The sequence below is a fragment of the Saccopteryx bilineata genome, chromosome 2 (genome assembly GCF_036850765.1).
Source record: "Saccopteryx bilineata isolate mSacBil1 chromosome 2, mSacBil1_pri_phased_curated, whole genome shotgun sequence".
Classification (NCBI taxonomy): domain Eukaryota; kingdom Metazoa; phylum Chordata; class Mammalia; order Chiroptera; family Emballonuridae; genus Saccopteryx; species Saccopteryx bilineata.
In genome coordinates, this window is record NC_089491.1 from 530,248 (window position 1) to 555,117 (window position 24,870).

The 24,870-nt window shown below is 56.0% G+C and overlaps 1 protein-coding gene across 3 annotated transcripts in view; it reads left to right on the plus strand.

The window, feature by feature from the left end:
• The window catches only part of PNPLA7 (patatin like phospholipase domain containing 7), a 69,782-nt gene that overhangs the window by 40,688 nt on the left and 4,224 nt on the right, over positions 1-24,870 (plus strand). For all 3 annotated transcript variants that reach the window (XM_066255594.1, XM_066255596.1, XM_066255595.1), the window contains 10 exons: positions 1,519-1,650; positions 2,573-2,696; positions 3,169-3,282; positions 5,343-5,412; positions 10,208-10,357; positions 15,785-15,848; positions 16,517-16,685; positions 17,806-17,988; positions 18,511-18,629; positions 23,853-24,009. In XM_066255594.1, coding sequence (XP_066111691.1) covers positions 1,519-1,650; positions 2,573-2,696; positions 3,169-3,282; positions 5,343-5,412; positions 10,208-10,357; positions 15,785-15,848; positions 16,517-16,685; positions 17,806-17,988; positions 18,511-18,629; positions 23,853-24,009 — 1,282 coding nt within the window. The remainder of the gene's footprint in view (positions 1-1,518; positions 1,651-2,572; positions 2,697-3,168; positions 3,283-5,342; positions 5,413-10,207; positions 10,358-15,784; positions 15,849-16,516; positions 16,686-17,805; positions 17,989-18,510; positions 18,630-23,852; positions 24,010-24,870) is intronic.

Consider the following 24,870-nt stretch of genomic DNA (forward strand, 5'->3'; position numbering starts at 1 on the left):
GGCCCGATGGAAACCCTGGTCCACGTACGAGCCCATCCAGGCCCAGACGTGTGGGCAGCCTGCTAGGGAGCGTGGCCTGGTCCCACCGTGTCCTCGTGTGTTTGTGTGTGTCCTCGAGGGCGCCTGTGTGTCCTTGCGTGTGCCCGGGTTTCTCCTCGGCTGTGTCCGTGGGCTCAGTGTGTGTCCTTGCGTGTGCCCGGGTTTCTCCTCGGCTGTGTCCGTGGGCTCAGTGTGTGTCCTTGCGTGTGCCCGGGTTTCTCCTCGGCTGTGTCCGTGGGCTCAGTGTGTGTCCTTGCGTGTGCCCGGGTTTCTCCTCGGCTGTGTCCGTGGGCTCAGTGTGTGTCCTTGCGTGTGCCCGGGTTTCTCCTCGGCTGTGTCCGTGGGCTCAGTGTGTGTCCTTGCGTGTGCCCGGGTTTCTCCTCGGCTGTGTCCGTGGGCTCAGTGTGTGTCCTTGCGTGTGCCCGGGTTTCTCCTCGGCTGTGTCCGTGGGCTCAGTGTGTGTCCTTGCGTGTGCCCGGGTTTCTCCTCGGCTGTGTCCGTGGGCTCCGTGTGTGTCCTTGCGTGTGCCTGGGTTTCTCCTCGGCTGTGTCCGTGGGCTCCGTGTGTGTCCTTGCGTGTGCCCGGGTTTCTCCTCGGCTGTGTCCGTGGGCTCCGTGTGTGTCCTTGCGTGTGCCCGGGTTTCTCCTCGGCTGTGTCCGTGGGCTCCGTGTGAGCTCCTGTCGCGCTGCAGCCACCGTCCTGCCGCCTCCGACGGCTCTCGTCCCACCAGGCTTCGCGCACCCAGCTCCTGTCTCCCCAGCCCCCCTCCTGAGTTCTGGCTCATGTGTTCTCCAGGGTTGTTGTATGTTCCCCTGGGAGGTTGCAGGGTGTCTGCAGTGAGCCCTCAGCTTCGGCCCCCAGCTTGCTTGACTCCCACTTCTGTCACCTCGGAGACTGTCACTCTGCCTAGTCCACTGCTCTGCCGCTGCCTTCCAGAGCTGCCACAGCACAGGGCCCCTCACTTCTGCCCACACCCTCAGCACCCTGTTGACACAGAGCAACCGGGAGCCAGGCTGATCATGTGCCTGTGTCAGAGCCCACCAGCGACATCCGTGGCACCCAGGATCCACATGTGCCCTTCCCAGCTCCCAGCCCGTGGTCTCTGCCCACGGACCTCTCTGCCACCCTCCCCCACCCCGACTTTGTGGCATATGGTGGAGTAGGGACCCTGCCACCCATAGCGGGGATGGCCTTGTGTGTGGTCTGTGCTCCAAGGACATCCATGGGGTGGGTGACAGCTGGGAGGGGCTTCACAGAGTCTCCCAAAGCTGCCGGCTGCTGGGCACACACGGGGCAAGTGGCAGCTGGGCTCTGCTGTGTCCCAGCCCCGGGCGTGTCCACATCACCTGCTAAGTGGACATCACAGTTTGACAAGCAGAGGTGTAGGTCCCGCGTACTCAAGTGCTGAGGCCTGGAGGGGGGGCAGGGCTGGCGAGACTGGCGTGGGACGCGGGCCGGGGTGACCGGACTGCCCCACAGGATCATGCGGAAGCAGCCGACTGTCGTCCTGGGCGTCGCGCACACGGTCGTGAAGCGCGTGTCGTCTTTCGTGCGGCAGATTGACTTTGCCCTGGACTGGATGGAGGTGGAGGCCGGGCGCGCGGTGTACAGGTGGGCACAGAGCAGGGTGGCAGGAGGGTTAGGAGGCGGTGGGCAGAGCTCTGGGGGGTAGACACTGCGGTCTGGCCCCCAAGAACTTCATGCCAGATGGTGCCGGGGCCCTGCGCTCCCGTGCACACACTCAGACACACACAGTCAGATCCACACCCCCCTGAGGAGGCCCAGGGGCAGTGTCACCGCCGCGTTTGTGAACACGCTCTGGGCCCCGCTTTCCTGAGGCCCCGGGCATCCTCAGCTCCAGGTTAGAGTGCCCCTGAATTCAGACCTAGCTTAAGCTGTCAGTTTCGTGGTGTCGAATGTCACAACTAAGAATAATTATTTACTTAAAAATCATCGTAGGCCCTGGCCGGTTGGCTCAGCGGTAGAGCGTCGGCCTGGTGTGCGGGGGACCCGGGTTTGATTCCCGGCCAGGGCACACAGGAGAGGCGCCCATTTGCTTCTCCACCCCCTCTTTCCTCTCTGTCTCTCTCTTCCCCTCCCGCAGCCAAGGCTCCATTGGAGCAAAGATGGCCCAGGCGCTGGGGATGGCTCCTTGGCCTCTGCCCCAGGCGCTAGAGTGGCTCTGGTCGCAACAGAGCGACGCCCCGGAGGGGCAGAGCATCGCCCCCTGGTGGGCAGAGCGTGGCCCCTGGTGGGCGTGGGTCGGGCGCATGCGGGAGTCTGACTGTCTCTCCCCGTTTCCAGCTTCAGAAAAATACACACACACACACACAAAATAAAAAAAAATTTAAAAAAATCATCATAAACCCTTGACGTGCTGGCGTGCATATTTTTATGGAAGATAACTGTAGTTCTCAAGCAAAAAGAATTTAGTGAGAAGACTGCATTCCTTTTTTTTTTGCTACACTGGGTGGCTGAGGGCTGAGGGCTCCGGGCCAGCGCCCTGCATGCTCCCAGCGCCCTGTCTCTGTAGGCAGGGGGACAAGTCCAACTGCACCTACATCGTCCTCAGTGGCCGGCTGCGCTCGGTGATCCGTCAGGACGACCTCAAAAAGCGCCTGGCTGGGGAGTATGGCCGCGGAGATCTCATCGGTGTGGTAGGGCTGCGTGCTGGCCCACTGGGTCCTGCCCTGGGGTGACACCGGGCTTCACCTGGCTCCTCAGCTGGGCGAGGGAGGGGGCCCTCAATGTGACAGGAGGAAGTCATCATCCCGTCTAGGGCACACCTCCCCACAGTTTTCAGTATTCTGGGGCGGGCCTGCCTCCTCCCAGCCTGGGCCACAGTGTGGGTGGAGTCTGAGGGTCAGAGTTCTCCGGGGAGAATGAGCAGCGGGAGGGGCCACACCCACGGGACCCTGCATGGGGGATAAGGGCGCGGCTGGGAGACAGCAGCCTGGCCTCTTCTTGGTGCCAACAGGGCGGTCTGTCTGGGGTGCTGAGGCCCTTTGGCCTCTGACAGGTCCAGTGCCCCTTTGCACGGGCTCACTGAGTGCCCTCTGCCCTCTGGTTTGGGGTGCAGGGCAACAGGTATGAGCAGTGTGGCCTGGTACCCCAGCCTCTCTTCCTCAGGTGGAGACGCTCACCTGCCAGCCCAGGGCAACCACGGTGCACGCCGTCCGGGATTCGGAGCTGGCCAAGCTTCCAGCAGGAGCCCTGACGTCCATCAAGCGCAGGTACCCCCAGGTGAGGGCTCCTGACCTGAGCTGCACACTGTGAGGCCTCCACTACCAGGCAGTGGGCGCCTCTGTCCAGGAGTGAGGCACAGGTCGAACCAGCCTGGGACAGACGGGTTTCATGCTGTTAGAGGAGGACGCGGCTCCGGGCAGGAGGCACAGGGCAGTGCAGGGACCCAGTGAGTGAAGCCTGCCGGGTACTGCGGGGACCGTGTGTCCCGGCACTGAGCCCAGACTAGCCTCTCACAAGTGACGTTGCACTCTTCACCAGTAAGGAGTGGGTGCCATGACACTGAGAGTGCCCTGCCGTGCGGCCGGGCATTGGAGATCCGGGAGGGCCGGTGCAGGCTGCCAGGTGCAGAGCTGGACTTCATCCTGCTCCTGGGCTGCTACTGCAGGGGGTTCTCTGGTGTCTGTGTTCCTGCCACTAAGTGGTACGGGTGTCACCGAGGACGGCTGGAGAAGGCGTATGGGAAGGGACAGCCCTGAGCGGCTCGGAAGGCTGTGCCTGTCCATCGTCTTCAGCATGCACGGTGTTGTGTGTGGTGCGGTGTCTCTGTTCTGGAACAGGCCAGCAGTCACCACTTTACTATGTGATCAGGATTTTTTTGTGTTATTAAAAAATATTTATTATTTATTTATTAATTTTACAGAGGGGGGGGAGAGAGACAGAGAGAGATGGGGAAGAGCAGGAAGCATCAACTCCCATATGTGCCTTGACCACACAGTGCAGAGTTTCGAACCGATGCCCTCAGCGTTCCATGTCGAAACTTGATCCACTACGCCACCAGAGGTCAGGCAGGATTTGGTGGTTTTTTTTACAGAGACAGAGAGAGAGCCAGGGAGAGGGATAGATAGGGACAGACAGACAGGAATGGAGAGAGACGAGAAGCATCAATCATTAGTTTTTCATTGCAACACCTTAGTTGTTCATTGATTGATTTCTCATATGTGCCTTGACCGCAGGCCTTCAGCAGACCGAGTAACCCCTTGCTCGAGCCAGAGACCTTGAGTCCAAGCTGGTGAGCTATGCTCAAACCAGATGAGCCCACGCTCAAGCTGGTGACCTCGGGGTCTCGAACCTGGGTCCTCTGTATCCCAGTCCAATGCTCTATCCACTGCACCACCGCCTGGTCAGGCGTGATTCAGGATTTTAACACCAAACTTGATGAAAGTAACAAACTTCTCATCATTTCTCTTAGTGCTGTGGCTATACATACTCTAAATGTTAGCAAATTAATGGTAAAAATTATGTCTCACTCAAGGAATGCTAGTCCAGTGTTGGGAAGTTACTAAAATATGACCAATTATGGCAAAAATTAAAAGAGAATGCTATGATTACATCAAGGCATTTGACAAAATTCAGCCATTTTTAATAGACACTCAAAATAGGACCAAAAGGAAGCCTTTTAAGCCTCAGACGCTGTTTGTCCGGAACAGAACGTCTGCTAGAACAAAAGGCTGAAACGCTGAAACCACCAGTGCACGTTTGGAAAAGGAGTAAAATTACTCTATTTGCAAATAGTGTACGTCTTTTTTACTAGAAGACTGCAAGGCCACAAAAAGGATTTGCAGGGGAAATTGTGGACTGGTGTAGGTTGAGATCAGTATAAAGTCCAGCATTTCCTTTGTCCTTCTGACCAGGCAGAAAATGGAAATAGAGCAGCCTCCCAGTTAAATCACAGAGTTCTTAAGAGTAAGGCTGGTCGGAAAGGTTCTGCCCGGCACACGGCGAAGCGTGCAGCCTGGCTGCGTCCCGTGCGGGTGGCCGGGCCCATCACAGGTCAGGGCTTTCCCATCAGAAACCAAGAGCAGCCCCCCACCCCCTCCCCCCCGTGACTCATGGGCGGAACATGGCGTCAGGGACACATTGGACAAACGGACGAGTCACATCCTGGTCCAGACAGAGTGAGGTGACGTGGGATTTTATCACTCGAACCGGACCACAGGCCCATCCACACCCGTGTCCCGGAGCAGGTTACAGCCTGGTGGCTTTGAAAACGTGGATGCCAGGTACTTTGCTTTTGGTTTAAAATGTGTGGTTTGGGGCCTGCCCTGTCTCCGCCCCAGGTCGTGACTCGGCTGATCCACCTCTTGGGTGAGAAGATCCTGGGCAGCCTGCAGCAGGGAGCCGCGGCAGGTGCGTCTCCTAATCCTCAGCGTCTCGCTCCAACCCCCTGGCCGACCCGCGACCCCCGCTTCGGTCCTGCTGCCCCTCTGCACGAGCCCCCTGAGCAGACCCCTCCCTTCTACCCCAGTCGTCACCTCAGTGTGGCTGCTCTGAGCCCCCTGCACCCCCTGCTTCGGTCCTGCTGCCCCTCTGCACGAGCCCCCTGAGCAGACCCCCTCCCTTCTACCCCAGTCGTCGCCTCAGTGTGGCCGCTCTGAGCCCCCTGCACCCCCTGCTTCGGTCCTGCTGCCCCTCTGCACGAGCCCCCTGAGCAGACCCCTCCCTTCTACCCCAGTCGTCACCTCAGTGTGGCCGCTCTGAGCCCCCTGCACCCCCTGCTTCGGTCCTGCTGCCCCTCTGCACGAGCCCCCTGAGCAGACCCCCTCCCTTCTACCCCAGTCGTCGCCTCAGTGTGGCCGCTCTGAGCCCCCTGCACCCCCCGGGTCTCAGCACCTCAGTTTCCGTCATCAGCTCACGTCTCTCCTGTACTTGTCACCACCTGACGCCACTTGACGTTGCGTGTCCCCCTAGTTAGCTGTTGTCTGTCTCCTGTCCCAGCACAGAGGCTGCAGGAGGGCAGAGCTGTCTGTGCTCTCAGCATGGAGACGCCGGCACAGTACTGAACACGGGGGGGTGAGTGGACGGATGAAAGGGCAGAGGCAGCCAGAGGTGGCCGGTGCCAGCTTCCCTGGTGGGACTCACCTCAGACAATTACATCTGCAAAGACCGTTTCTAAGTGAGGTCACGTTCTGAGATTCTGGGAGGACATGAACTTTGGGGAGATGCTGTTCAACACATGGTAACCAACTTGTGCGGTTGTGTTTGATGTGAGTGTCTTGTAGAAAACATAGGATTGGGAGGTGTTTTTGTCTTCTAATAATCTGTTTTTTTATTTGTGTTTAGACCATTTGCATTTATTTATTTATTTATTTTACAGAGACAGAGAGTGAGTCAGAGAGAGGGATAGACAGGGACAGACAGACAGGAACGGAGAGAGATGAGAAGCATCAATCATCAGTTTCTCGTTGCGCGTTGCGACTTCTTAGTTGTTCATTGATTGCTTTCTCACATGTGCCTTGACCGCGGGCCTTCAGCAGACCGAGTAACTCCCTGCTGGGGCCAGCGACCTTGGGTCCAAGCTGGTGAACTCTTTGCTCAAGCCAGATGAGCCAGCGCTCAAGCTGGCGACCTCGGGGTCTCGAACCTGGGTCCTTCCGCATCCCAGTCCGACGCTCTATCCACTGCGCCACCACCTGGTCAGGCCCATTTGCATTTAATGTAATTATTCGTATGTTAGAATTTATGTGTCATTTTATTATTTGTTTTCTGTTCTCTCCCATTTTTATATTACAAGACCATCTGCAGGTTACACACGAGACAGGTTCTGTAGGTTTGTTCTTAAGGTGGATTTGTGTGTAAGTTGGACCAGGTACATTTATTTACCTGTTGAATGCAACTTAGACAGATGTTTGTCTTAATATAGTGTTTATTTTTTTATTTTTATTTTTTTTTGTATTTTTCTGAAGCTGGAAACAGGGAGAGACAGACAGACTCCCGCATGCGCCCGACTGGGATCCACCTGGCACGCCCACCAGGGGCGATGCTCTGCCCACCAGGGGGCGATGCTCTGCCCCTCTGGGGCGTTGCTCTGTTGTGACCAGAGCCACTCCAGCACCTGGGGCAGAGGCCGAGGAGCCATCCCCAGCGCCCGGGCCATCTTTGCTCCAATGGAGCCTCATTGCGGGAGGGGAAGAGAGAGAGAGGAAGGAGAAGGGGAGGGGTGGAGAAGCAGATGGGCGCCTCTCCTGTGTGCTCCAGCTGGGAATCGAACCCAGGACTTCTGCACGCCAGGCCGACGCTCTACCACTGAGCCAACCTGCCAGGGCTAGTGTTTATTTTTGCCTTTCCATGCTGATAAGTACTTAAACATCTTCAAACCTACAGAACCTATCTCTTTTGTAAGCTGAGGACTGCCTCTAACTCCTCTTTCCTGCGATTCTGGGCCGACAGTCCTCTCGTTCCTCACTTTGACAGTGTTGTGCCCCTGCCTTCTGACCTCGGGAGTCCAGGCTCGTTCCCAAGCAGGGGCACAGAGCATCGCTGCTCTCCGCCTCTGGTCAAAACCTTGTCTTCGTTTTCCGTTTTCAGAAAGTTGATTTTGGAGAAATTTGAGACGTTTTCGGCCTTTTTTCTTCAAATACTCCTCAGCCCCCTGCTTCCTCCTCTCCTGGAAGGCAGTGACACCAGTGTTCCACCTCTGCTGTGGCCCAGGGGGCGGGGGCTCTGTCTGCTTCCCTCTTCTTCTCCCTCTGACGATCGGGTGGAGCAGTTTCTTTTTATCTATCTTCAAGGTCCTTGGCTCTTCCCTTGTCCTGACCCTGCTCTCCGGCCCACCCGGAGAGTTTCATCTCAGAGACTATATTTCTGCACCTGCTCCAAGACTGTGGCCACTGATTCTATCTGGCCATGCTCACGGCTCTCTTGTCCTTGTCAAGTAGTCCCACATTCTGTAATAAGTTGTCACTCTTGTGTGTCAATATCTTTTCTCTTTCTGGTTGAGAGTTTCCTGGCTCTGGCGTGCCTGGTAATTTTGGATTGTATCCTGCATTTTGAGTGTTATGTTGTGAGATGATGCGTCCCATCTAAATCTTTCATCTTAGCAGACTGGCAGGGCACTTGTAGTCGCAGAGCGTGTCCTGGACTCTCCCGGACAGTGTGTGGCTGTGGACTTAGTTCTCAAGGCCTCTGCGGCACGACCCCGCTCTGCCCGCCATGCGCGGCCCAGCGCCAGCACGAAGGCTGCCTGGTGTCCCCGCGCCTTCCTGTCCTGCAGCCTCTGCTCTGCGATTCTGCCTGGTGTCATGCATAATGAGCTCCCTGGGGACAAGCCAAGGCTTCACACTGGGTTTGGAGACTTCCTTTCTTTAACTCCTTCTCTGTGACCTTCCCCTTAGTGGGGTGCCACCTCTGCTTTCTGGCACAAGGCATGGAGAGTTGGGGGCCACACCACTGTGGGTGTCTGCTTAGTGCTGGGGGCCCCGGGAAAGTCTCCCTGGAGGCAGCACCCAATAGGGAGAGGGATGGACCCACCTGCCTGGAGCTGGGCAGGGGCAGGGCACTGCTGGTTTTATGGCATCAGTGGGTGGTCTCCCCGGAGCCAGGGTCCTGGCCAGCCTGCCCTTCTCTCAGTGCTCTTCTGAGAGTGGTGTCCTTGTGAGTGGCAGCAGCAGTGGGATTGCCTGCTCCTCTCCCCTGGGCCAGAACCAGAACCTCCCATGTGCCTGTCTTAAAGGCTAAGACAGCCACACAGAACTAGCAGTAGACCCCTCTGGTTTTCCCTTACTTGGAGGGTTGTGACCCCATGGGTCACTGGGAACGGCAGGGAGGAGGGGTCCCCAAGGAGAAGCTGTAGGAAAGCCAGTGAAAAGGGCCCCTCTGCTGCCCCGTGTGTAGCCAGTGACCAGCTCACAGCCTCCCTTTGCTTTTCCTGCCCTCAGATTACCTCTCAGCAGCCCCCTCTGTGTCCCCCTGCGCCCCCCACTCTGGCTTCTGGGTCGGGCCCTGTGAGCGCCCACACTCCACTGCCCAGGACTGCCGCTCCTCACTGGGGAGGTGCAGGACAGCAGACTCAGAGTGGGTGGGCCCTCGGGGCTTGGAGGGTCTGTGCAGGAGTCAGATGGCTGGGCTGGGGCCTGAGTGGTCAGGAAGCCAGGAAGAGAGCGCTCCGTGTGTCCTGGCCGTAGGAGACCAGGGTCTGTCTGGGATGTGGCCAGTGGGATGGGTGAGGCTGCCCCTCCATGAAAACGGGAAATGCCACTCACCAAGAAATGAGCTTTGTTGTTGGAAGTAACTTCTGCCAAGGACCCTCGATGGGGCTGATGGACTGTGGACATTGTGTCTGTGGCCTCTGTGTGTCGGGGACAGAGGCTCTGCCTGCCCTGTGGACATTGTGTCTGTGGCCTCTGTGTGTCGGGGACAGAGGCTCTGCCTGCCCCGTGGACATTGTGTCTGTGGCCTCTGTGTGTCGGGGACAGAGGCTCTGCTTGCCCTGTGGACATTGTGTCTGTGGCCTCTGTGTGTCGGGGACAGAGGCTCTGCCTGCCCTGTGGACATTGTGTCTGTGGCCTCTGTGTGTCGGGGACAGAGGCTCTGCCTGCCCCGTGGACATTGTGTCTGTGGCCTCTGTGTGTCGGGGACAGAGGCTCTGCCTGCCCTGTGGACATTGTGTCTGTGGCCCCTGTGTGTCGGGGACAGAGGCTCTGCCTGCCCTGTGGACATTGTGTCTGTGGCCCCTGTGTGTCGGGGACAGAGGCTCTGCCTGCCCTGTGGACATTGTGTCTGTGGCCCCTGTGTCTCGGGGACAGAGGCTCTGCCTGCCCTGACTTGTCCCTCGGAGGCTCGGGCCGCTGACCCCCGAACCAGCCCTGACCTCCCTGGGAGTCATCCTGTGCCTGCCCCATCCCAGGTCCGAGACAGTGGAAACGTCCCTGTGCCTGCCCCACACTGAAGTCCTTGAGTTCTCTGGCTCTGTGTTTGTCTCGGCGCCCGTCTGCGGGCTGGGTCCTGCGGGCGTGTGCGGGGTGAGGTCTGCTGTGTGGCCTGGCGTGTCAGCAGGAGGGCAGCACAGAGGGCAGGCGTGGGAGCAGCCCACTGCCCGTCTCTTGTCCCGAGCTGCTTGTGCCAGCGTGCCGTCCAGAAGCATCTAGTGACACCTAGAAATTGCTACAGCGGCGCCCAACCCCCGCTGCCGACCCTGTGCTTCCAGGTCACCAGTTTGGGCTGCACTCTACTGGCAGTAAGTGGGACTCGGGGAACCCTGCCAGCAACCTGTCCACGGTGGCCGTCATGCCCGTGTCGGAGGATGTGCCCCTCACCGCCTTCGCCCTGGAGCTCAAGCACGCCCTCAGCGCTATCGGTAAGCCCACGGGGGCCTGGGGTCTGGCCAGGCCCCTCCTCCTGTCTCAGTCCTTCCGGTCCTACTGCAAGTGCAGGTGGTGGCGCCCTCACAGCTGAGCCTTGGGTGCTGGGGACGGGCCTGTCAGTCACACTGCAGGCGGCACCCCAGCTGGGTCAGCGTTTCCCTGAAGCGTCACTGCACCCGGGACATACTGCAGTGACGGGGGGCCGGGCACGGGGGGCGCCAGCAGCTGCGTGGAAATGCCCTTGGCCAGGGTCAGAAAGTGTGCGTAGTGTTTCCAAATTCCTGAAAGCAGTAAACATCGGGATTCAGAAGCAAGAAAGTGAAATAGCAGGGAGCCCTTAGGAATTCTCCAAATTATAACACAATCTCTATTGTTAACACATTGCACGCTTTTGTGCAGTTGTGAGCCGCCATACCGATAGACGGTAAACTTTCTGTGATAGCGTTCTGCTAAGTTTCAGGGTTGTCTTTAAAAAATGCTACAGTAGCCTGACCAGGCGGTGGCTCAGTGGATAGAGTGTCGGACTGGGATGCGGAGGACCCAGGTTCAAAACCCCAAGGTCACCAGCTTGAGCACGGGCTCATCTGGTTTGAGCAGAGCTCACCAGCTTGGACCCAAGGTCAGCTCGAGCAAGGGGTCACTTGGTCTGCTAAAGGCCCACGGTCAAGGCACATATGAGAAAGCAATCAATGAACAACTAAGATGTTGCAACGAAAAACTAATGATTGATGCTTCTCATCTCTCCGTTCCTGTCTGTCTGTCCCTGTCTATCCCTCTCTCTGACTCTCTCTCTGTCACTGTAAAAAAAAAATACTACAGTAATAAGTGAATGAACATTCTCTTCCTATCGAGAAATATTTTAATACCTGTGAAAATGCTCTCTCCCTGGTAGACATTTGGTAACAGAAAGCATTGAATAAATGCCAAATAAAAAAAAGGATTTATAAAATTGAAAGATACTGCTATCAATATTTAATATTTAAAAGTCATTCTCAAAATGAAATGTTAAAACCCAGAAAACATTACTTGTGCTTAGTCTTGATCTTCGTTTTATAGCAAATATTCCAGATGTAGAAATTCTCCTTTGTCGTCGCTGTTGGTCAAGTTGTTCCGAGAGCATCCAGAAGCATCTGTGCTTGGCACAGTTGATGTGTGTTCTTCACGAAAGCTTATTCACTCTTTAAAAAAAACAACGTATTTTGAAATAATTATAGATTCACAGGAAATTGCAAAATAGTGGAGAGAGCCAGGTACCCATCCCCAGGTTATATAACTGCAGCAATAGGACCAAGAGCCTGACATTTGTACGCTTTATATGTGTTCTTCAGATGTCACTGGTTTCCATGTGTGTGGGTGTGTGCGCACACGTGTGTGCGTGTGTGCCCTCTGCCAGTCTGACTCTGTCACAGGCTCCTGTAGCAGCACTGCCCAGCTCTGTTGAGATCCTGCAGCCTCTCCAGAGCTGCCCCTGCCCGGCACCTGGACGCTGGCAGCCGGGAAACTGCCCTCCCTGCCCAAGAGTGTCACCAGCACAGGTCGACAGTGCAGGGCCTTTTGAAATGGGTTTTCTCGACTCAAGAATGACACTCCGCAGCAGTGGTGTCCCTGTCACTGCTGAGGAATGGCGGCTGTCAGGATACGCACACTTCTGGACCCTACAAGGGGCTGGAGTGGTGTCCAGTCTGGGGTTCTGTGACATGCGTGTGAAGGGTTTTGTGTGCATGTAGGTTTCTACATTCCCAGGGTTGATGTCCAGGAGAGCAGGAAATGTGGGGCATGTAGGTTCAGTTTATAACATCTGCCCGCTGTGTCCTGCGGTGGCTGCCCCCTCTTACTGTCCCTGCAGCCATGTGGCAGTGGCTTTGTCTCTCCTGCCCATCCACCCCTGGGTGGTCGCTGCTCTGACTGTGGCAGAGCACGAGGTCTGGGTGGGGGGGCGCACTGTGTCTCTCCCACCCTTGCTGGCCCCGGGGCCTCCTCTCTGCTGAAAGCTCCCTCAGGTTTGTGCTTGGTTTCTGACTGAGTGGTCTGTCTTCTCCCTGTTGAGTATTCAGATCCTTTCTCCAGTCTAGACGCCAGTTCTTCGTGGGCGTGTGCTTCACAAGTGCATGTCCCAGTCTCCAGCTTGTCTTGTCCTCCTAACAGTCTTTCACGGGCAAGACCTTGACATTTTGATGAAGTTCAGTTTATTGATTTTTTTCTCTTATGGATCATGCTTTCAGTGTTTTTTTTCTTCACCGAGTTCTAGGGCCCCGGTTTTCTCCTGTGTTTTTTCACATTTAAATCTATGATCTAGCCCTGGCTGGTTGGCTCAGTGGTAGAGTGTCGGCCTGGTGTGCAGAAGTCCCGGGTTCGATTCCCGGCCAGGGCACACAGGAGAAGCACCCATCTGCTTCTCCACCCCTCCCCCCTCTCCTTCCTCTCTGTCTCTCTCTTCCCCTCCCGCAGCCAAGGCTCCATTGGAGCAAAGATGGCCCGGGCGCTGGGGATGGCTTTTTGGCCTCTGCCCCAGGCGCTAGAGTGGCTCTGGTCGCAACAGAGCGACGCCCCGGAGGGGCAGAGCATCGCCCCCTGGTGGGCAGAGCATCGCCCCTGGTGGGCGTGCCAGGTGGATCCCGGTCGGGCGCATGCGGGAGTCTGTCTGACTGTCTCTCCCCGTTTCCAGCTTCAGAAAAATACAAAAAAAAAAAAATCTATGATCTGTTTTGGAGCTAATTTTTGTATAAAGCGTGACATTAAGGTAGTGGTTAATTTTCTTTTGTGTGTAGATGTCCAGTGGAAGGACTGCCCTCTCCCCACGGAGCACTCTCAGTCCTCTTGTCAAAAACCATCCAATAAACACAAGGTTTACTCCGGCTCACTGTCCTGTTCCACGGTCCACAAATCCACCCGCAGCCAGCACCTCTGTCTTCATCATGCGGCTCTGACAAACAGAAGTTATTAATTCTAAAGTAGAATTAAGAATTTTAGAAATCTATTTTATTTATTTATTTTTTTAATTTTATTTATTTATTTTAACAGAGACAGAGAGCGAGTCAGAGAGAGGGATAGACAGGGACAGACAGACAGGAACGGAGAGATGAGAAGCATCAGTCATTAGTTTTTCGTTGTGCATTGCAACACCTTAATTGTTCATTGATTGCTTTCTCATATGTGCCATGACCGTGGGCTTTCAGCAGACCGAGTAACCCCTTGCTCGAGCCAGCGACCTTGGGCTCAAGCTGGTGAGCTTTTGCTCAAACCAGATGAGCCCTCGCTCAAGCTGGTGACCTCGGGGTCTCAAACCGGGGTCTTCCGCATCCCAGTCTGACGCTCTATCCACTGCGCCACCGCCTGGTCAGGCTAGAAATCTATTTTAAATTCTAAAATTTATCAGTTGTTTCCTACATTGTTACTGACTTTTACATTTGACTTAAGGAATTTCATCTTGCCCCCAAATCATGAAGATATTCTAACACAGTTCTTCTGGGATTGATTTTGGTTATGATGAGGTAGAATCAAGATTTATTTTGTCTCTTGGGGTCTTCAGCTGACCCAGAACCCTCATTTTAAAAGACTGAGTCAGCTCTGCCCACTGCATTGCTGGGACACCGCTGCTGAAAGGCGGGTGACCATACTTGTGTAGGTGACCTTCACTTCTGCAGGGTGCTTTTGCTGCACGAAGACGTAGGCAGGCTGGTCGCCCCTTTCTGCCAGCACACGAAGGTGCTGCCCCTTTTCCCCTGGCTCCCAGAGTTTGGGAAAGCAGCTGCCTGGCAGTGACTGTGCCTGTGTCAGTGGGGGTCTCCCCCACCCCCGTCCCTGAGCTGCCCACTACCTGGGCCTCATGCAGACCCCTCCCACAGGTGAGCGCAGTCACCACATTCCTGATTAGCAGGAGCTGCAGAACATGCCATGGGAGCCAGAGCACCACCTTTGGGGGCTCCACACTTCCCTGAGGGCCCCTGAGAGCCCCCAAATCCAAGAAACGAGTACCACAGGGCAGGTAGGACCCAGCCTGGGCTCCCCTGAGGGTCTCCTGGACACAATGTGTCCCTGCAGTGTCCAGGAGGGCCTGCCCATGGGGATGACTGACGTGAACTGTGGCTGCTCTTGGCGCAGCCCGCCCCCCAACAGGACCAGCGCCCTCCCAGCCTCTCCTGGAGGTGCTTTCCCGCATCAGCAGGGTCTCGCCCTTCGAGTCAGCTGCAGGTGCACACAGGTCAGACCAGAGAGCCCACCTCCTTGGGGCTGTCACTGTAGGCACACCTGTATGTGGGCAGTTTCTTATCTCTCACCTTTTAGTCAGATGCCCTTGGGAGGTCTGCCATAAGTGCAGGCTAAGAAGGAAGCCCTCAGTGTCCAGCGCACCTGCTGCGGTGTCAGACTTGGCGTCCTGTTCAGCCTGGGTCCTGGGGCTGATCCTTGGCAGCCTGAGACTGTGCGCTGTCCCGGCTTCTGTCCCGAGCAGCGCGAGCAGCCTTTCTGCTGATTCTGACTCTGGCCTTCCTGGTTGAGTGGGCCTGATAACCTTGTCTGTGGACAGTGGCTCTAAGGCACCGTAGATGGGGGATGCTCGCTGAATTCAGAGACATACATAAATGTGAGAAGTTGTGCATCTCAGCCGTGGTGAGCTACACCACATTGGGGTCAAGCCAGCCTCACTGATCTGGGTCTGGGAAATTACCGTGCATTTTACAAGCGTATGCTTCCCCTGGCCCCAGCACACACACACACAGTCTCAGTGCTGCAGAGCCTGGACTCCTTAGTGTGAGGAGGAGACTGAGGTTCAGACAAGCCCCCTGTCCCTGTCCCTGAGGAGACCCTGAGCTGGTGCAGTCCTCCTTGCTCCAGGGGCTCAGCACCCACTTCTCACCATGCCGACTCAGCAGCCCAGAGGCTCCCCACAGGCCACAGGCACTTCCTCATTAAGAGGGCAAGGCTGCCTGACCAGGCGGTGGCGGTGGCTCAAGCGTCGGACTGGGGTGTGGAGGACCCAGGTTTGAGATCCTGACGTCGCCAGCTTGAGCAGGGGCTCATCTGGTTTGAGCAAGGCTCACCAGCTTGAGCCCAAGGTCACTGGCTCGAGCAAGGAGTCACTCTGTCTGCTGTGGCCCTCACCGCTCCCCCTCCCCCCGTCAAGGCACACATGAGAAAACAATCAATGAACAACCAAGGTGCCACAATGAAGAACTGATGCTTCTCATCTCTCTCCCTTCCTGTCTGTCCCTGTGTCTGACTGTCTGTCATACACACACACACACACAAAATAATAAAATAAGAGGGCAAGGTTTTTTTCACGGCTTTCAGGAAGAACAGACCTCTGGAGAGGGGCTGGGTGTCTTGCCCACTGCCCTGTGGCTACACCTGTGGATGGGCCTTGCTGTCCTTGGAGGTCAGCTGCCAGGGCAGTTTACTATCACCTGTGGTTCTGTTTTCAGGCCCCGTCCTGCTGCTGACCAGTGACAACATAAAACAGCGCCTTGGCTCTGCTGCTCTGGACAGGTGCGTCAGCCTGCACATAGGAAACAGCCTGGCTTCCTGCTCTCAGCAGCTCCACACACAGCCTTGAAATGTGCCCTGGCCCTGGCCGGTTAGCTCAGTCGGCTAGAGCATTGTCCTGAAACTTACAGGTTGCAGGGTTTGATCCCCGGTCAGGGCACATATAGAAATAGATCAATGTTCCTGTCTCTCTCATGCGCGCGCACTAAAAAAAAAATAAAGCCCTGTGTTTATGTGGGCCCTGGTGTCTGAGCCCCCAGTTCTGCCTCCCTGTGTATGCCTTCACATATAGAAATAGATCAATGTTCCTGTCTCTCTCATGCGCGCGCACTAAAAAAAAAATAAAGCCCTGTGTTTATGTGGGCCCTGGTGTCTGAGCCCCCAGTTCTGCCTCCCTGTGTATGCCTTCACATATAGAAATAGATCAATGTTCCTGTCTCTCTCATGCGCGCGCACTAAAAAAAAAATAAAGCCCTGTGTTTATGTGGGCCCTGGTGTCTGAGCCCCCAGTTCTGCCTCCCTGTGTATGCCTTTCATGTCTGTTCCCCATGTCTACTCTCTCGTCAGCCCACCATGTCTGCTACTTCTACGTCTTCAGCCCCTTTGTCTTCACCCCACATGTCCGCATTCCCCCATGTTGACACCCTCCACCCCATGTCTGTGCCTTCTAGTATCCATGAGTACCGGCTGTCCAGCTGGTTGGGGCAGCAGGAGGACATCCACCGGATTGTGTTGTACCAGGCAGACAGCACGCTAACGCCCTGGACCCAGCGCTGCATCCGGCAGGCGGACTGCATCCTCATTGTGGGCCTGGGCGAGCAGGAGCCCACGGTGGGCGAGGTTCGTGAGGGGAGTCCCCGCGGCAGTGGGCGGGGCAGTGGGTGGGGCTTCAGCGGATGGAGCGGTCAGTGGGTGAGGCCAGGCATCATGGGGCGGGGCTTTTTGATGGAGTGGGCGGACTAGAGGTGAGGGCCAGTTTGGGGCGGGGCTTCGGCAGGGTGGGCGGGGAAAGGGTGGGGCTTCCGTTGGGGTTGGGGCGGGACTTCAGCTGGTGGGCGGGGTTTCGGCTTGCGGAGCGGGCAATAGGCGCGGCTGGGGCTGGGGCTGGAACTGTGGCTTAAGTCCCAGTGCTGCAGGTGCATAGGGGAGTCCCGGCTGGGAGGCTACTCTGCTCAGGACCCTCTGTTGCTCTTTTCCTTTCAATAACATCTTTCAGGAACTCGGAAAAGATGGGCAATAAGAGCTAATGCCCAGATATTTACTTCTGGTGGTGGTTTTAGCACAAAGCATAGCGGTCCGTCCCCCCCCCCACACACACACAGCCTCTATTGAAGTGGGAGCCTCTGTCCGAATTTCACACTTTTACTGTGTGTGAATGCAGCTCTCTTTTACAGGGGCAGCTTCTATGTAAATAAACAGTACTCTATTTTTTATCATTTTTAAATCACCACTTGTGAGTCCCTCCCACCCATCTATCCCCAGTCCCTAGACTGGGACTTTATTTCCTATAACGGGCTCACCTGGACCAAAGGGCATGCACCTTGGTGTGAAGTGGATGTTCATCATTCCGTCAGCTGGTGTCTTCTGTCCGCTTCCTCCCCTGTCCTGTCACTGTTTTCATCTCGAGCTTCTGCCCCTGATCCTGGGGCCGCTTGAAGTCCCTCTTCTGTGATGCTTGTCCCTGTTCTGCAAGGGAGTGTTTGCAAAATTCATTGTCTGAGAAGATCTCAGTGTGTGTTACAGAAGCCATGTTCCAGGAGGTGTCCCCATGCATGGGGGCTGGGGGGGACCTGGTCACAGCCTCACAGCTGGGGAAAGAGGGCTCCACAGCCCAGCTGGTTTACAGAACCAGGGTGCCATCTGGTCAGTACAGCAGCACCGCAGCGTCCACCATGGGACCTCTGTGGACAGCCCCACCCTGGCCTTCAGGCTCCCCTGACACAGGCTCTGCTGCCCTCAGCTGGAGCGGATGCTGGAGAGCACAGCCGTGCGCGCCCAGAAGCAGCTGGTCCTGCTGCACCGGGAGGAGGGCCCTGCGCCAGCGCGCACCGTGGAGTGGCTCAACATGCGCAGCTGGTGCTCAGGCCACCTGCACCTGTGCTGCCCACGCCGCGTCTTCTCCAAGAGGAGCCTGCCCAAGCTGGTGAGGGTGCTTGTCTCCCTGTGCGCCTGCACCGACAGGAGCCCTGTAGAGCTCCCTCTCTGGGGTTCTTGGGGACACAGGGTGCTGCTGTGCTAGCCAGGCAGGTGGGGCCCGGGAGTTGGGATGAGCCTGAGATTCCAGAGGGTCTTGTGGCCTCAGGTCAGTGTAGCCTCCTGCTTCAGGCAGAGGCACGTGCCTTTTGGAGTGTCCTCAGACTTAGGGGCTGGGCAGTGGGGGAGCACAGAGGCTGCCCACGTGTCTTAGCCTGCCTGGCTCCCCGTTGGTGGACAGCGTCCTGACAGCTGCATCCACTCCACAGTCCATGTCCAGAGCACCCTCACCCTCAGGGCTGGTGGGGTTTTAGCTGGGGTGTGATCTCATGTCCCTTTGAGGGCAGCTGTCTGGGGCTCTGGGGCCCTTCCGAGGTGCTGACAGGACGGGTAGCAGACCAGAGCCTGTGCTCCTGGACCGAGCTTCTGGTCAGGCGAGGAGCCAGCCCCCCATTCTCTTGCCCTCTCTCAGGTGGAGATGTATGAGCGGCTCTTCCAGAAACCCCCAGACCGGCACTCGGATTTCTCCCGCCTGGCACGGGTGCTGACCGGAAACGCCATCGCCCTGGTGCTTGGAGGAGGTGGAGCAAGGTGAGTCCAGCCCTTTCCCACGCACAGCTAAAGGTGTGTGCTGATGAGCTCAGGGACGTCCCCAAGGCAGGCCCAGAACATATGGCCTAGCAGTGCCTCCCACAGGTTGACTGCTGCCAGTGCGGACATTCGTGTGGCTTCTGGAAACTGCTCTGTCCCTGTGGGCCTTTCCTGGGCTTCGCTAAGTCTTCCCATTTTAACCCACATTGTGTAGAGATATGGTCTGATCTGCTCACGGCCTACTGAAGCCTCCTTCAGTTCTTTGGGCCAGTGAGTTCCTTAGAGGGCTTTCAAACCAAGTAACTTCCACCCAAGTATCATTCTGCACTTTAAGAGAAGTATACTTGGAACAGAAATGGAGCTGAGGACATTGTGAGGGGAGTGTGACGGGGAGTGTTCAGCAATCTTCTGGTGAACCAGAGGGCAGAGTGGCACCTCCCACAGCACCTGTGCCCGCGGGCTGGGTCCAGGGCTGGGGCGCCCTGCAGTGGACATCAGCACTGCTGCCAAGTGAGGTACTCAGGTTGTCTCTGGGCCAGCTAACCGGTGCTGCCTCCTGGGAGATGCGTCCCGAGTCCTGGCCCTCTGACAGTGCTGTGCACCTCTCCCCAGGTGAAGGTGCCCCAAGGACATCCCTTTCCCAGTGACCTGGTGAAGGGAGGGGCCAGAAGCACAGCCCATCGCAGGCATCGTGGTGGGAGGCACTCTGCCAAGATGTCTTCTGACTCTGGAGTCAGGCCTGTGCTCATGCCCAGCCGTTTTCCTCCGAGTCTAATTATAGTTAGAGAGGTGCTTCCAGCTGACAGGCCAGGGAGGGCTCAAACCCTCTTCTTTAGAAAGAATGACTAGAAAATAATGCCTCAAAACTGCTCCTCTAACTGACGTCACCAAATGGGAGGCTGAGGCTTGCGGTCATTACAGACAGGAAGGTGGGGTGGGTTCAGAGGGCCCACCGCTGCTCACCCTGTGCCCCTTCACAGCACGCATCACTGCCTGGAGCACCGTGCCCTCTGGGTGGAGTGCTCTGCAGGTGGTGGCCCCTCCCCACCCCCTTCAACCCCAGGTCACCTGGCCGGGCGATGAATGTGGAGTGTGTCACTCTTCTCTGATGACCCTGAGCATTACCCAGGGCCACACTTTGACTTGGAAGCTGAGCCAGTGGGCCTGGACTACCAAGCGATGTGCCCGAGGTCGCAGCTGGTCGAGGCCCCGGGGGGCCAGGAGCAGCTGGCCCAGACCTGGACCTGGTTGCCATCTTAGGAGGGCTTAATCAGCAGCCTTTTTTTTTTTTTTTTTTCTGAAGCTGGAAACAGGGAGAGACAGTCAGACAGACTCCCGCATGCACCCGACCGGAATCTACCCGGCATGCCCACCAGGGGGCGACGCTCTGCCCATCCTGGGCGTCACCATGTCGCGACCAGAGCCACTCTAGCACCTGGGGCAGAGGCCAAGGAGCCATCCCCAGCGCCCGGGCCATCTTTGCTCCAATGGAGCCTTGGCTGTGGGAGGGGTAGAGAGAGACAGAGAGGAAGGTGCGGCGGAGGGGTGGAGAAGCAAATGGGCACCTCTCCTATGTGCCCTGGCCGGAAATCGAACCCGGGTCCTCCGCACGCTAGGCCGACGTTCTACCGCTGAGCCAACCGGCCAGGGCTCAGCAGCCTTTTTAATGAAAACTTAGTTTTAATCAAAGTCATACTTAGCTTAAAAGCCATCTAGCCATTCTCTAAGGCCCTGGGGTATTTATATAACACAAAATAGCAGTCATCTGCCTATCCTGCCAAAATCCACTGATAGCCGGGCGATGTCCACTTCCATCTGTTTTCCAGCTGTCTGCTCATCCATGTTTCTAAGCTGTACTCCTGTTCTACAGTTTTTGTTTTCCTAGGCTTACATTACTGAGGTCCTAACCTGTCCCTTACACATTCTGTGCGTGTCTGCCGCCTGTCTGTCATCCATCATCCACCCATGTGTCCATTTATCAGTCATCTGTCCACCAGCCATCCATCGTCTGTCCATCTACCATCCATCCATCTTCTGTCAGCTCGTCCTCCTCGCCACTCACAGTCCCAGTGTGGTTCCCACTGAAGCCAGCACTTGTGGTTTGCATTGTTACCACGTGACTATTTCCTTCCTTGGAGTTCATCACTGATTCAGTTGTCATTTGCTCAGTTTCCTGGGCGTCATTATTCAGCGCCCCCATGCTGGGAGCATCGGCCCTCTCGTGGGTTCAGACCACAGGGTCATCTCCGCTGACCTGGGCCCGCCCGTCCACCCGCTCTCGGCCCTGCCAGATGCTTTCCAGTTCAGCCGCTGGGCGTTGCCTTGGGATTTCCCTTCACCGTCATCTTGGGAAGTGCCTTCGTCTCTCCTGAGTTTAACTGATTTTAGTAGAGTACATACTCTAGAAATTTCCTTCAGAGAAGATGCATGGGAGGCCAAAGTTTCAGGACCATGAGCAGCAGGAACCGTCCTCATTGTAGTGACCGTGGGGTGTGGGGTTGATGGTGGAGGAACCTTCCCTGAGAAGTGTTAGGTGGCCCCATCATCGGTTCAGCCCCGTGTTGGGGTGAGAAGTCAGTGTTGCTGTTACTCACAGAGTTTCCCTGGAAATCTTGTTCTGAGAGCACTGTGAAGGCTGGGGCTGTTCTCCATCTCTCTTTCTCTGCCCTGGGGGCTTCTCCCCCTCCCACTGTTCTCCCCCCTGGGGCTTCTGGTGGTCACTCCCCCACGGGTCCTCTTCGCTAGATCCTTTCTGCCCTTTTGTTCCACTTTCTGGGTGATTTATCTGAAGTGTATCTTCCGACTGACCTTCTCTGTGCAGGTATTTCTAAGGCTGAGGGCTTCCCAGAGTTCTCTCTCTCTGTTGCCCTGGTGCAGTGTTGACTCTCTCTCTGAGAACATCACCAAGGTCGAAATTTCTGGCTCAGGTTCCTGCTGCTGGCCTGTGTCTGCTCTGGACCACATCGGTACTGCGGAGTCCTAGGCTGTGTTCTCCTGCCTGTGGACACTGGGTCCAGAGGAAAAGAACTGTTCCGTGGAGTCACCTGGTCGTGGGGCAGTTGTACCGTCTTACAGCCCACGAGCAGCATCTGCTCACAGTTTTGCCAGCCCTGGTATTGTCGGTATTTTATGGTAGCCATTTCACTGGGTGAGCTGCGGTGTCTCCTCACAATTCTGACTGCAGCTCCCTGAGGGCCGGTGACGCCACCTGCTTGTTGGCCACCCTGCGTCTTCTTTTGTAAAGTTTCATTTACGGTCTCGACTCGTGTTCAACAGGGATTTCTCTTTTATTGAGTAAAAGGAGTTATTTATATAGTCTGAATACAAGCCTTTGCAGATACATTTATTGCTAATATTATGTCTGACTTCTCATTTTCTTAATGGCATTTTTTGATTGAGTTCTTAATTTTGATGAAGAATGATTTTCCATTTTCTTTACGGTTGTCCTGGTGCTAGTAGAGCTCTCGCTTCTCCCAAGGTCACAGGGACATTCTGTTTCTCTCCAGAAGCTTTCTGAGTTTCTCTCTCTGTCTCTGTCACTACATATATATTTTTTACATATTCCATCCTTTGATGTGCTATGAGTCACTATTTTCTTTATTTTTTTAGCAAGAGAGACAGGGAAAGAGACGAATAGGGACAGACAGACAGGAAGGGAGAGAGATGAGAAGCATCAATTCTTCGCTGCAGCACCTTAGTTGTTCATTGATTACTTTCTCATATGTGCCTTGACTGGGGGGCTCCAGCAGAGCGAGTGACCCCTTGCTCAAGCCAGCGACCTTGGGCTTCAAGCCAGCAACCATGGGGTCATGTCTATGATCTGACACTCAAGCCAGTGACTCTGCACTCAAGCTGGTGAGCCTGTGCTCAAAGCCAGCGAGCTTGGGGTTTTGAACCTGGGTCCTGTGCATCCCAGTCCCATGTTCTATCCACTGCACCACCACCTGGTCAGGCTCTTCTAACCTGTCTTTATTTCACTGTTTCTCTTTGGCATATCTAACCTGTTAAATCCATTCATTTACTTCTTCAGTTTTCACTTCTAAAGTTTCCTTTCAGTTTGACTTTATAGTTTCCAATTTGTCAAAATTATAAATTTTAAATTTGTGTTAAATATGCATACCATAAAATTTAACACTTTAACTGCGTCTGAGCTTGCAGTTCAGTGGCATTGGGTGTTAGGTGCATTCACACTGTGTGCAGTCGCCGCCTCCGTCCCCTGGACTTTTCTCCTCCTCCCACACTGACTCTCCGCCCCATTAAACAGTCACGCCCGTCCCCAGCCCGGCCTCCACCATCCACTCTCTGTCTCTGGATCTGACTCCTCTGGGCACTTCATAGAGTGGAACCCACAGGACTCGTCCGTCTGGGACTGGCTTCTTTCACTTAACATAGGGTCTTCGCCTGACCAGGCGGTGGCGCAGTGGATAGAGCATCGGACTGGGATGTGGAAGGAACCAGGTTCCAGACCCCGAGGTCGCCAGCTTGAGCGCAGGCTCATCTGATTTGAGCAAAAGCTCACCAGCTTTGACCCAAGGTCGCTGGCTCAAGCAAGGGGTTACTCGGTCTGCTGTAGCCCCATGGTCAAGGCACATATGAGAAAGCAATCAATGAACTAAGGTGTTGCAATGCGCAACGAAAAACTAATGATTGATGCTTATCATCTCTCTCTGTTCCTGTCTGTCTGTCCCTCTCTCTGACTCTCTCTGTCTCTGTAAAAAAAAAAAAAAAAAAAAAAAAATTGGGTCTTCGAGGTTCATCCATTTGTAGCCTGGGCTGGAGTCTCGTTCCTGCTCCCTGTTTGTGGCAGAAAGACCTCCTCTTGTGTGGCTGCTCTGCACTGTTCTCACTCACCCGTCCACCAGGGGCACTCAGACTGCTTCCACCTTTTGGCTTTTTGACTTTTTAAGCAGAGTCGTTTTATAGCCCCTGTCGCTGTCTGTTACCTGGTTCCTCATCTGTTACTTGGTTCCTCTGGGTCCACTTTTATTGTCTCTTTCCCTCCAGGCTGTGGTCACGTGGTCCTCTCGTATGCCTGGTCATTTCTGTGAGTGGTGGGCATCATGTGAGAGTTGGTAACAGTGGTCTGAGGCTCAGAGGGATCACTGCAGCCCCACTCTGGCTTTCCCGTTCCTGTGGGGCTTGTCTGTGTCCCACTCACTCTAACCCTTGGGGGGTGTGCCAGGACCCCCCTTACTGCCTGCTCTCTGCTCCTGGTTTGCATAGAGGCTGCGCCCAGGTTGGCGTCATTCGAGCCCTCACAGAGTGTGGCATCCCTGTGGACATGGTCGGAGGGACCTCCATCGGGGCCTTCATGGGCGCCCTGTATGCCGAGGAGCGGAACTACAGCCAGATTCGGATCCGGGCCAAGCAGTGGGCTGAGGTGAGGGGCCTTTGCCGTCTCTGGCGTGCAGGGCTGGTCCCCCTGGAGCTGTGGGGCAGGAGGGCGTTGGGACCACAGGCTCCTGCACACGGTTCCACGGGGCTCCAGGATCAGAGTTTGGCTTGTCAGAAGAAGGGGGAGCCCTTGGGCTGTGACCACATCAGTGCTGGGGGTTGGCTGTGGTTGGTCTCAATTTGTGAAGGTGACCAAGGCCTACATGGAGAGGTAGAAAGAAACAGCTCAGTGTTACCCACAGATCCCCTGGAAACAAGAGGCATGGCCCACCCACAGGGGAGCCCCAGGCCAGAGCCCTTGTGGGGTTTCTGGGGAAAGGCAGGGCCGACAGCTTCAGATCAGCTCCTCTGCATAATTCCGGTGGGCGGAGGACAGTTATCTGGTTCCTGGCCCTGGGGTGAGTTGGGCAGGGGAATGTTGGCCTGGTGTGAGATTTTGATAAGGGAGTGCTCGGGTCAGTTTGCAGGAGACACCCCGGGCGAGCCCTTCGCTGTCTCTAAGAACCAGGCAGCCCTGGAGCACAGTCTCTCCCCTGGTCTGTGAGAACCCCAAATGCCAGCATCTCAGGGACAAGATAATGTAGTTCCTACCTGGCTGGACAATGCACGGGGGCCGCAGCTGGGGCAGCGGGGCTGTGGCATGGGGGGGGGGGCGCAGCACACCGTCCCCTGAGGTGCAGCTGCACTGTCCCCTGAAGTGCGGCTACACTGTCCCCTGAGGTGCGGGCTGCACTGCCCCCTCAGACTGAAACCAGAAGTGGGGGATTAAAAATGTTTGCGTCCTTTTTCTGACAAGAAGAGGAAATGAGTCGTCCTGCACAGAAGCCCTGAGGACCCTGTTCCAGAG